Raw genomic sequence first — 12,978 nt, forward strand, 5'->3', positions numbered from 1 at the left:
GGGGTTCATGATGTTTGAATATCTACGTCTGGCAATACTGTAACCAATACGACTTAAAATTAATAGGCTGAAGAGAACTGTTATGCTGTTGCTCAATGCTTTAATCTTGTATGGCAAAGCACTTGTCTATAACTTGGTATTCTCCTGGTCTCTCTAGGATGTCTAAAGCTGTTCTGGCATTGTCTGTTTAGGTCCTCCTCTCTCTCACCTTATTGAAATGTAATTAGTACCCTAAGGTTAACTAGTTTCTTAAGCATTCTATTATTTTTCTCTGCAGTGATGGTCTAATAACTAGTACATCCTTTTGCACTCTACAGCAAAAAAGAAAATGAGAGATGAAATTGCGGCCACAGTCTTCTTCATCACAAGGTTGGTGAAGAAGCAAGACAAACTGAGCAAGCGCAAAACTGAGAAATTTGCAGCTAAGCTGACGACAATACTGTTTGAGAAGTACAAGAACCACTGGTACCTCGACAACCCATCTAGGGGACAAGCTTTCAGGTAACAGATTTGGCTTGGTTCTTTAGTAATGTGGTAAAAGTAAGCTGAAACAGACTGAATGTGAGGCTCTGGGAACATCCATATTCAGAAGTGGGTGTTATTCTTGGAATAAAACAGCTTGAGGCAAATGTTGAAACTGCAGCGAATTGAAATGGTTTACTCAGCACTTTTTACTTCCATCAAGCTTGGTGGGAGGAAAAACTGCCCAAGGAATGAGGGAGGGGGATGTGGGAACTAGGCTGGCTGCACCAATGACTTTTTTTTTTATAACTGCGTGTCTCAGAGAGAGCTTGCTCTCCTTGCAGTGGTGCTAAGTTAATTTCCATGTGAATGAAAGTGGCTACGCTGCAAAAGTAAATGAGCAACAATGATTCTGTTGGTAAGCAACTTGTGCTCATTCAGGGTTCAGCCTGAATACCTTGTATGGCCCAAAAATCTGAATTGAAAAATACCATTATGTTTGAACTGAAGTCTTGATGTGCAGATAGGATCTGCAGTGGAGGCAAGCCTTGTGACGTACTACTTCCTCCTTTACTCTCTAGGTGTATAAGGATAAACAAATATCAGACAAGAGATCCTGTACTGGTAAAAGCTTGTTCTGAGAGCCATGTGGATTTTGATAACCTTGGCTTGCCAAAAGAGATAACCATATGGGTTGACCCATTCGATGTGTGCTGCAGGTAAGGCCTGAACTTGGATGCCTGTTAGGTGGTGATCTCTCCTTGTTCACACTACGCTGCACACAGGGCATTCTACAGGCAAAATGTGGACCTTGCCAATACATTCATAGAACCAAGCAGCATATGATGTTCAGAAGTTGGGGGTTTCCTTTCAATCCTATAAATTGTCAGCAGGGCATCTCTTCTAAACTCTCGTGGGCTTTGCTTCAGCACAAGTCCCGAAAGTGGAACTTCTATAATTTGCTCAACTACCTGTAGGAGGAACTGCTTCTGTCTGGAATACAGTAGAACTACCTGAAATAGTGGCAAGAGGCCACTGGTGTGAGACACGAATGGGAGTAAAGTAATATTAGAGTATGAAAAGCCTGGGGCTCTATCATAAAGAGTGTACAGTAATATAACTCCTGGGGAGTAGATGACAGTGGACCTCTACAGCATTTGTGCCTTGTTGTTGAACACAATAAACCAAGCAAACACTCCCCCTTTACAATATAGGTATGGTGAGAAGAATCCACCTTTCACAGTTGTTCACTTTGAAGGTGATGAGGAGGACCGAGATGTGTCTCAACGCATCAGCTCTGCTGTTGACAAAGCAACTTCAGATTATCATTCTGGCACCTCCTCAGATGAGGAGAGCTTTACCAAGGAAGCTAGAGCTATCCCTACAGTCAGCAACCCAAACAGTGTCTACCAGGTAAGACGTTGATGGTAAAGGAGGAAACAGCTAGGCTGCATCTATACTAGCTCTCTCCTTTTGCAAGGGGCATGGTAAAAAGGCAGTCTCGAAGATGCTAATGAGGCTGACATGAATATGCAGTAGTAGCTGCACGTGATTCGAATGTGCTGCTTTTCGAATGCACGCCACCTGTGTAGATGGGGGGGGGCCTTTTTGAAAAGACCCCTGGGCTTTGAAAGCCTGATCTTCCTATCCCCTTTTAGGAAGAAGGGGCTTTTGAAGTCCAGGGGGTGCTTTCGAAAGACACCCTCCCCCATCTACACAGGCAGTGTGCATTCTGAATGCATCACATTCAAATTGGCATGGCTGCTATTGTGCTGATGAGGTGATGCATATTCATGACAGTGCCTCATTAGCATGCCCCTTCCAAAAGGAGTGGGCTAGTATAGGTATAGCTCTGGTGTCTATCCTGTAATATGATGTACTGGGCAAGACAGAGCTGGAGTAGCTGGGTTCGTTCTGTTGGTGTAGCAGTCGGCCTCCTGTATTGTTCTCTGGCATGACAGAAAGCTAACTCAAACAGATAAAAATAAGCAGTGACTTAATTTCTCAGTGTACAGATGTCTGAGAAGAAACTAGAGATCAAGCTTAACACAACTCTCTCTTCTACGCCCGTCTTTAGTTCAGTGACTACTGCAAACTGCCCATCCACCCGTGGTCTTGGTATCCTCGCAAGAAGACCTACACAGCTAATGGATTTCATCAGGCAAGTGCTTACTATCCCCAGACCAAAGGCTTCAAATGCTACTGGCCAACAGCTGGGTTTGCTGGACCTCGTATGGATCGTTATCACTGGGTGAACACTAATAGATAGAGTAGGGTCTGTACCACTCTAACCCTGGCTCCTGTAGCTTACAAAAATATTGGACTGTGTGATAGAAACTTAATGCTGCTTCAAAAAACTATCTAAATCAAGAAGTACTAAATTCTGCCTTCACCTGTCTGTTTTATTTCTTTCCCTAATTTTATGTACCTCAAATGTAAAAATTTTATTAATGTTTTTATGTATTTTTATAGTCTGATACTGAAAACTAACTTCATTCTACTTGTAACTTTAAAAAGGCAACAGATTAATAAACTTACTTGTGGTTTTTTAAAAGTATTTCACTTAGTGACTCTTCTCCCCCCCCCCCCCTCAAAACCATCCCCAATGACAGCAGTAGGGGGAGGCAGAGCCTCCTGTTTCCGCAGGAATGGGTGCTAAGTGCTCCCTTGCCCTCCCTCCCAGATTCCACACTCCTACACCCTACCTCCTTCCTAGATGCCACACCCCAACCCTCAAAAGTTTAAATACAGTGTGTTAAAGATTTAACTTTTCAAGTGTTCCACGTGGACAGTACTCTGTAATGGTTTATACATGCAAAAGCTTTAGTAATACATTTTGTTCGCCTTCATTATGGTGAACACCCATAGTCTAAACATTTCCCAGCATAGCCAGATTAAAGAAATTAAAGTGCACTTCTATTTAAAAGAGAGCCTGCAGTGTTTAGTATATTAATGGCAATCAAACAGAGTGCTCTAGGAAACTATCCAATAAGTTAACAATGTAAGTCTGGCAAGGATTTTACTTACAGTAGTGCTGGGAACATAGAAGCAATGCTTGCCATGCAATTCTGCAGTGCACCTCAGAGCCTGGGCACCTGCCACTTCAGTTCTGAGCTAGTGTTTAGGTTTCTTTTATCAAACTCTATTTTGCCTTTTCATAAATGAATGCAGCTTTAAATTCAGTTGAATTTGAGGATCACTAAAGGGCATGACAGGTATGTATTTTAATTGGTTAGTACAGTCAGATCATCCAAAAAGAACATAAAAGGAACTGGACAGTTGTGTCAGAAGTTGCTCAGTATGACAGCAGAGACATTTAATGGCTTCCAACCATTGCAACAGAAATGACATTCAAATTCATATGCAAAATGTAATTCTTCTGTTTTTTGTGTGTTTGTGTTTATCACACCTATATAAACTAGGAGCTGATCCTGCAAAGAGTTGCAGGCACTCAAGGCCCAGAAATTGGGAGTTTACAGATCCTTGAGGGGTGTTCAGTGGGAGAAGAGGGCTTGATGTGAGTGAGACGTACTCAGCACCTTCTTAGAATTAGAATTTTTGTGGACAAGAAAGCTTTTGTTACACTTATCCATAGTTACAAATTTAAGGGGCTATCTTTTCCAATGACTGTAGTAGCTAGAGCTACACAGTTGGTTAGATACCCAAATCGCTATCGGTAGAAATGAAGGGAGTTCAGTTCCAAAACCCCACCTGCCTTCCTTTGATACATTGTCAACTGAGCTTTCAGATGCTTGAACAGTGACAAAACCTGAGATCAAGGTTACTGTAAACCAAGCAGTCAAGCTTTCATATCTGGCAACCCTGGGGTTGGGAGGCTGCTGGATATTGACATATTCTGGGTAATAGAGAGGTACAGTTAGTAATGCAGGATGCTTTAAAAAAAAAAAAAAAAAAAACTTAGATATTCAGAAACAAATGTGTGGAGAGTACTTGAACAACACTTGTGTTGCATACTGTGTTCATATTTACTTTCACTATACTGTACTTATGGAAAATGTAATTAAAATTCTACTGATGGTTAAAATGCCAGTTAGTGGAGAGTTCTGAGTGACAGAATGCTAGATATGAAAGAGTTTACTATATTATGTTAAGGCATATTTCAGAAAAAACCAAGGAGCCAATGGGCCTTCATTCATGCCACTTTTTAGCCATCCATCCTTTTAAATCCGACTTAATGAGTGAGTTTGAAAAACAAGCATCTGTCTTGGAATTTTCTTTTCTATTAATATTACTTAAACACCTTTCTGCCTTCTGCTATTTTCCTTTCTAATGTCCCTATTTGCTTTACCAAACAGTCTTTCTCCAAGCCAATAATCTCAAGATGATCACAGAGCAAATCTTCACCAACTGCATTTTTAAAAAAGTTATGTTCTTCCTCCACGACTTTCACAAGCTCCTCAGTTAATGTATCCAGTTTATCTTCCAATGCCGAAAGGCTGCAGTAAGAGCTGCTTTCCTCTTCAGAGCTGAAGAAATAGAAGTAGACAAAGTAGAAATACCATAGCTAAAGCAATATACCTGCTTCTGCCATATGAGAATGGGGTGAGGTTGAGGACTATTGGGAAGAAACTTAGCCTAGTTGATGTCTATGCTGTGAGATAAATTCAAATCTATTTATATTAATTTTCTAATTCTGGAATTTATAAGCTTGAATTTGACTATCCTCACTTCCCCCGTGCTCCTCACAAAGTCAAGTAATTGCTGCTACACTCAAATTGGTTAACACTGACTGTTGCAGTAGTGTGTTGTGGGAAGCTATCCCGCAATTCCTTCATCTGTTGCATTCTGGCTATGGTCTTAACACCTTCCCACATTGCATTTTCCTCATTCCCTTCCCATTCCCTGGAAATAATGCAGGGACTCTCCAAATTAGAAGGGAAGGTAGAAAAGATGAGGGGGGAAAAAAGAGTTTTTGGTTCCCCCCCCCGCCACCAACATTACATTGCCAACACAGGAAGCAGTGACTGTATTCTCAACAGGCCATAGACTTGTCCCACCTCCCATCATTGCATGCATGTGATCCCTGAAAATAATACAAGAGCTTGGACTGTTTTTTAAAGTGAGAAGAAAGAGGATAGAAAAGTGCAGGGAAAAAGAATTTCTGGTTTCCCTGTTCATTAAATTTCTGCTGGGAGAGTCTCTGGCTGTCTGGTGCACTGAAAGGCTTCTGTGCAGTGACTGTTCTCAACAGGGATCATAGGAACAAAACAGAATGACACAAAGAACATCACTGTAGGTACAACGAGGTGATGGTGAAAGCCCCAAATCTCATGGATGGTGTGGGGCCAGCTCATGTTTTTGTGGGTGGGGCAGGCAAGCGCTGCAGGCCCAGTTGACATGGTGCCTTTATCAGTCCCCCTAGCTCATGAGCCTTCCCCCTGCCTGCAGTAGCAAACCCCCCAGTATCTTAGCCACCGGGGGAGACCTCCCCATGGTGGCAGCAAGCCCCTGAATATCTTTTCCGCCCTTGGAGACCTAAACCCACAACTAGCGGCATGGTCAGCAGTGAATGACAGGCACGTCCTTTTACTGGGTTTGGGGCTACCCACATGATGTGGCTGACCATGGGAAAGACCCAGACTGTGTGGCACCTGTGGGGGAGGGAAGGGGGTCTGCACACAAATGTAAACCGCTGAGAAGTTTCTCAGTGTGCTATGCAAGCACAACCCCCAACGCAGCCTTGTTGACACATGCTACAGCAGGGCACTGGGTGGCACCAGGCAGTGCGGAAAAAAATAAGTGTACAAACAGAGCCGCAAACTCCCTGTAGGGCTATTTGAGTAGGCAGCTGGGCTCACAGACATAATAGCAAAGAAAGAAAGACATTTCTCAGGCTCTCATACTAACGTGAGCCCACAGCTAAAGGCTCGCTGTTCCTGCTTGGAAATTCATGGTCTTCCTGTTACTGGAGAGCAGTGGCCAGAGTGGAGCAATGAGAGGGGCATTGTGGGTTACATATGGGACACCTCTGCAGGCTAATAAATTCAATTTTAAGACCTGGTGTTTCCACACTGGCTTTTAGTTGAACTAAATTTGAGTGTGATGCTAGACCCATCAGGTAACTGTGACTTTGTAATCTTGTGATTAGTGCACCCTAAATCGAGCTAATGGTATTTACAGTGAAGACAGTCAAGTGGTAATATCGAGGTAAATGCCTTAAATTTGAATGTATCTCATAGTGCAGGCGCAGCCCTAAAGAAGAGAGAGCGTGGTAACAGGATCAACGGAAGCAAAGGAAAAGATTGACACTCACTCTCAGATCAATAGATCAGATCAATAGAGTGCAGACCCTGTTTGTAACATGGATTTGAAATTTAGGGCCCAGAAGTGCTGCAATATGTTCACTGTTTAATTGTGAAATCAATGGAGTTACAACAGCATAGAACTTGGCCGGCTGCTCTTTATTCATTGCAGTATGCCTGAGACTCTCAAACTAAGATCATCTCCATATCACATGGTGAGGTTATGAAGAAGTCATAGGGTTAGACATGCTTTGCACCAGAACACTGAAGTTATTTTTATTTTACTTATTAAAACATCTAAACATTCTCACCCTGTCCTTGTGCCAATGTTGTTCTCTTTCCTGTCAACTGTGGTGTGGGTGGAACACTCTTTCTTCAGTTCATTCTTCAGCAGGTCCTCAAGATTTGTGTGGAGTAAGAGGTTTCTGTTCCTCTTCATGCACCAACCAATAGGAATACAACGGGAGGACACATGTCAGTTCAGGTTGGACCTCTGTACTCCAGAACTCTCTTGTCTAGCAAACTCTGTAATCTGGCATTATTTTAGTTAGCCAGATGACACTTACCATGGGTGTGGCCAAGTTTCCTGTGATCCCATAAACTTTGTTTATAGCCACCAGTCCTGGCTCTCAGTGTTGTGTGTTGTTATTTAGTTGTAACTTATCCCTAAGGCTATGTCTACACTGGAAGCATCTGTTGACAGAAGTTACTGTTGACAGGAAAATGTCGCCAGAACCTCTGTCAACAGATTGTATCGACACGACTTGCTCTGTCGACAGAGAACTGCCCGACTGCACTGCCCTCTGGTGTCAGAAAGCGGAATGGCAGTTCTGCAAAGAGGGCTGCGTGGCAACTGGAATCCCTCTGTATCGTCTGTTGACAGTATCGTGTGTTGACACACTTGTGTGCCTCAAATTTTTGAGGGATAATACTGTCCAGGCAAATGCGGGGTTCTGTCGAGAATCTGTCAACAGAATGCTTTACGTGTATAGATGCTCCCTGAGTTACAAAACTCTCTAGTGTAGACCCAGCCTAAATGTCTTCTAAGAGCCTGGTAAGCTGTGCAAATGTTGGTAATGGCTAGAAAATACTGACCTCTTGTTGTCTGGCAAACAGTCTCATCTGCACAAGTCAGGTCCCAAGAGTGCTGGACAAGAGAGATTCAACTTTTAAAAGCTGTATAAGCTCTTTATGGACTCTGTCTGGAATTTGGCTTCACGTTCAAGGACAGTGCTTTTTACACTGCCCTGGGATAGTCTCAACTGGGCTTAAGAATTCCTCCCTACTCAAAATGTTTTCAAATGAAATGTCAACTTTGAGACTGTCTGCATAAGATTTGCTACAAAAATAGTTATCCTCTCTTCTGTAACCCTACAATGCACCGGTCTAATGGAACAAGAATCATTCTCTCAATCCCTGAACATTTCTCCATTCAGAATGTAATGCGCTGTTAAGGTGAAAAGGAATAGAATCACCATTCCATTGAAATAAATTTTGGCACAGATCCTTCACAGGTGTAATTCAGCATATCACCAAGTGACTGCAATTGACCAGCAGAGTGTCTATTCCAGGGTTTGTTTCAATAAAAATCTACAACCATGTCAAAGAATAGTAACAGAGAGGTAGCTTTGTTTATCTTTATTCTACCAAAAAAAAGCAGTCATGTAGCACCTTAAAGACTAACATAGTAATTTATTAGGTGATGAGCTTTCGTGGGACAGACACACTTCTTCGGGTATATCTATAGATCTGAAGAAGTGGGTCTGTCCCACAAAAGCTCATTGCCTAATAAATTATTCTGTTAACCTTTTAAGTGGCACAACTGCTTTTTTGTCATGTCAGAGAAAACGTAGGTATCGTTTACACTGGTAGAAAACTGGATAGGAGACTCTTATATTGCTTTTTAGCAAACAGTCAATGCAGGCCAGGAAAGGTCCTCTGACAAGGAAAAAAAAAGGAAGATGCAGGGGTTAAAAGCCTCATATGATTTATACTGTGTTTAATGTTTAGTTGCCTGGCCTGAATGCTAAGATGTCACATTCTTTTTTGAACCACTGATACAGCAGGGATTTGTCTACCTTTGGGATACTGTTGCGTGCTTTAGTTCTGAAATTTATGTTATGGGAATTTTAAATAAACCCTCCATGCTGATTCCACTGCCATTAACCCTAGCCTGACGGATGTCTCAGCTGGCCCAGCACTGAATATACTCAGCAGTTAGAGTGAAATTCACTTCCAGGCACAGCCACAATTATGCACCACTGAAGTCCCAACTGAGAGTTTAAAAGGTGCTTAGAGCTAACGCTGGCCCTGTGTGCAAGGCCCATCTTACCCATGAAAGCTCATGACCTAATAAACCTTTTAATCTTTATGATTCTACAGGACTGCTTGTTAATTGTGACACGACAGACTAACATGGCTACCACTCTGAGACTAGGAAATGCGAGTTTATAATTCTAGTCTGTGAAGCAGAAAGATGACTGGGGACATTGAAAAATACTGGGGTTCATATCCTTCCTAATTACCTCCTCAGATGCCTCCATTTCACCGGAAGATGTTACTTTTGCATCAAAAAGCTGAGAGATGAGGTTTAATTCTTCCTCACAGAATGGTTCTCCCTTCAGCAGAATCTCAGTTATCTTTGCAGAGGATTTATTGTCCTGGAGAGCTGCTGACATCTGAAGTCTAAGGGAGAACATTTCACTGAGACAAGCCTTTAAAGCCTAGACAAGGAGATAAAATATTTTTAAAACCCTAAATGAATTTATTCAAGAAATATTTAAAGCTAACTTTCATAAAAGTAATACGGGGAAGGGATGGGAAAAGGAGAGTAAATGGTCAATGGACTAGAACAATAGCTTTTCAATAGCTTCAAGTTAGTCCCTTGAGAAAGTGTGTGCAGATCACAAATGCACCACATAGTGTGGGCTAATGTGGCACTTTTAACAGTGTCTCTTCAGGAGACGTGTGATTAGAGTATTCAGCAAGGCGTGAGGAGAACCAGCAGAGATGCATGCGAGGTATTTGCATTGTGCTGGATCTGGGCAATGCTACTACAGGTTGAACCTCTTTCATCTGGAACTCCCTCTTCTGTCAACATCCGTAGTCTGGCATGATTTTGATTAGCTGATGACCACTCATCATGGGTGTGGCTAAATTTCCCACAGTCCCATAAAGTTTCTTTACAGTCCTGGCTGTCAGTGTTTTGTGCTGTTAATTAGCTGTAATTTACCCCTAAATATCTTCTAAGAGCCCAGTAAGCAGTGGAAGTGTTGGTAATGTGTTCGACAATATTGACCTCCCATAGTCCCGCAAATTCTCTTGTCAGGCACCAGTCAGGTGCCAAGGGTGCCAGATTAGAGAGGTTCAACCTAACGTCCTTTCTCTGCCTGAGCACCTGCTGCAGGTAGTCGTTTGGGGATTGCCTCATTGTTTGTGTGCCTGACGAGATAGCTGGGTGGATAACAGGTCTCTCTACGATCAAGTGGCTGGAAAATAAAGCTAGACTAATTTGGGCAGGCAATAAAGCTACATTTTTAACAGTGAGAGTAATTAACTATTACCAAGGATAGTGGTGGATTCGCTGTCACCAGGCCTGCTCGCGAGTGGTGTGGGGGAGAAAGAGGGCAATTGCCCTGATGCCTGGCATTTCAAAGGGGCCTGGAGCTCCAGCCACTGCTACTTTGGCAGTGGCAGAGGCTGGAGTTCTGGGCCCCTTTGAAACGCTGTGGTAGCATGGCTCCACGTGCCTCTGTGCTGTGGGGGCTTGAGGGGGTGGAGACACAAGCATTACAGTCTGAGTGGTGCTAAGCGTGGATTGCCCTAGGTTCCACCCCTTCCACCCTTGGTTCCTCTCCTTCCAGGGGCATACAGCTGGGCCCCCTTCCCACCTTGCTCCAGGGCCGACAGTGTCTCTCAGCCCTGTTGTCCATTAAAGCCAGTTTTAAAAATCAAGATTACATTGTTTTAAAAAAAGGTGTCTTCTAGCTCAAACAAGAATTAATTTGTGGAAGTCCTGAACTCTTTTGTCATTGGAGTCCACGACTCTCCAGTGACCCTAGACAAATCTCACTCACAGAAATCTACATAGCATTTACATTTCTGGGCCAGGAGTGACAACACACAGATCTTATTTTGTATAGCTACCCCAGCTCAGAACTCTGAATACATTTTCCCAAACAGCTGAGGCTCCCATGCACTGGGCAGTAGGTTTCTAGAAATATTGTTGTCCCCAATATTGCCACAAATGTTGTAGGTATTTCTGAATCAGTACAGTTTGCACTGACAGGATGACTACATGTAGTGTTAGAACATAAGAACATAAGAACATAAGAACATAAGAATGGCCATACTGGGTCAGACCAAAGGTCCATCAAGCCCAGCATCCCATCTGCCGACGGTGGCCAATGCCAGGTGCCCCAGAAAAGGAGAACAGAAGACAAGTGATTTATCTCCTGCCATCCATCTCCTGCCCTTGTTATGAAGGCTAGGGCACCATACTTTATCCCTGGCTAATAGCCATTTATGGACCTGACCTGCAAAAATTTATCAAGCTCTTTTTTAAACCCTAATAGAGTCCTGGCCTTCACAGCCTCCTCGGGCAAGGAGTTCCACAGGTTGACTGTGCGCTGTGTGAAGAAAAATTTCCTTTTATTAGTTTTGAACCTACTACCCATCAATTTCATTTGGTGTCCCCTAGTTCTTGTATTATGGGAAAAGGTAAATAATTTTTCTATATTCACTTTCTCCACACCATTCATGATTTTATATACCTCTATCATATCGCCCCTCAATCGCCTTTTTTCCAAACTGAAAAGTCCCAGTCTCTCTAGCCTCTCCCCATATGGGACCCTTTCCAAGCCCCTAATCATCTTAGTCGCCCTTTTCTGAACCTTTTCTAATGCCAATATATCTTTTTTGAGGTGAGGAGACCACATCTGCACGCAGTACTCGAGATGTGGGCGTACCATAGTTTTATATAGGGGAAGTATGATATCTTTTGTCTTATTATCGATCCCTTTTTTAATAATTCCTAACATCCTATTTGCCTTACTAACTGCCGCTGCACACTGCGTGGATGTCTTCAGAGAACTATCCACTATAACTCCAAGATCCCTTTCCTGATCTGTCGTAGCTAAATTTGACCCCATCATGTAGTAAGTGTAATTTGGGTTATTTTTTCCAACATGCATTACCTTACACTTACCCACATTAAATTTCATTTGCCATTTTGCTGCCCAATCACTCAGTTTGCTGAGATCTTTTTGTAGTTCTTCACAATCCCTTTTGCTTTTGACTGTCCTGAACAACTTGGTGTCATCTGCAAACTTGGCCACCTCACTGCTTACCTCATTTTCTAGATCATTGATGAACAAGTTGAACAGGATCGGTCCCAGGACTGACCCCTGGGGAACACCACTAGTTACCCCCCTCCATTGTGAAAATTTACCATTTATTCCAACCCTTTGTTTTCTGTCTATTAACCAATTCCCGATCCATGAAAGGACCTTTCCTCCTATCCCATGACCACCTAATTTACATAAAAGCCTTTGGTGTGGGACCGTGTCAAAGGCTTTCTGGAAATCTAGGTATATTATGTCCACTGGGTGCCCCTTGTCCGCATGTTTATTAACCCCTTCAAAGAATTCTAATAGATTAGACAGACACGACTTCCCTCTGCAAAAACCATGCTGACTTTTGCCCAACAATTCGTGCTCTTCTATGTGCCTTGCAATTTTACTCTTTACTAGTGTTTCTACTAATTTACCTGGTACTGATGTTAAACTTATCGGTCTATAATTGCCAGGATCTCCTCTAGAGCCTTTTTTAAATATTGGTGTTATATTGGCCGTCTTCCAGTCATTTGGTACCAAAGTGGATTTAAAGGATAGGTTACAAACCACTGTTAATAACTCCGCAATTTCACATTTGAGTTCTTTCAGAACCCTTGGGTGAATGCCATCTGGTCCTGGAGACTTGTTACTATTCAGCTTATCAATTAATTCCAAAACCTCCTCTAATGTCACTTCAATCTGAGTGAGTTCCTCAGATTTGTCGCCTAAAAAGGCTGGCTCAGATTTAGGAACCTCTGTAACATCTTCAGCCGTGAAGACTGAAGCAAAGAAATCATTTAATCGCTCCGCAATGGCACTGTCTTCCTTGATCGCTCCTTTTATATCTTTATCATCCAAGGGCCCCACTGCTTTTTTAGCAGGCTTCCTGCTTCTAATGTATTTAAAAAACATTTTACTAT

General features: G+C 42.6%; 1 protein-coding gene across 1 annotated transcript; it reads left to right on the forward strand.

Annotated features, from left to right (window-relative positions):
* Positions 1-328: 328 nt before the first annotated feature.
* Positions 329-2,731, forward strand: BTG4 (BTG anti-proliferation factor 4). The gene is made up of 4 exons (XM_074977083.1): positions 329-501; positions 1,044-1,181; positions 1,677-1,875; positions 2,540-2,731. The coding sequence occupies exons 1-4, from the start codon at positions 329-331 to the stop codon at positions 2,729-2,731; spliced, it is 702 nt and encodes a 233-aa protein (XP_074833184.1).
* Positions 2,732-12,978: the final 10,247 nt, after the last annotated feature.

This window comes from Carettochelys insculpta, chromosome 25 (genome assembly GCF_033958435.1).
Source record: "Carettochelys insculpta isolate YL-2023 chromosome 25, ASM3395843v1, whole genome shotgun sequence".
In the NCBI taxonomy this organism is placed as follows: Eukaryota; Metazoa; Chordata; order Testudines; family Carettochelyidae; genus Carettochelys; species Carettochelys insculpta.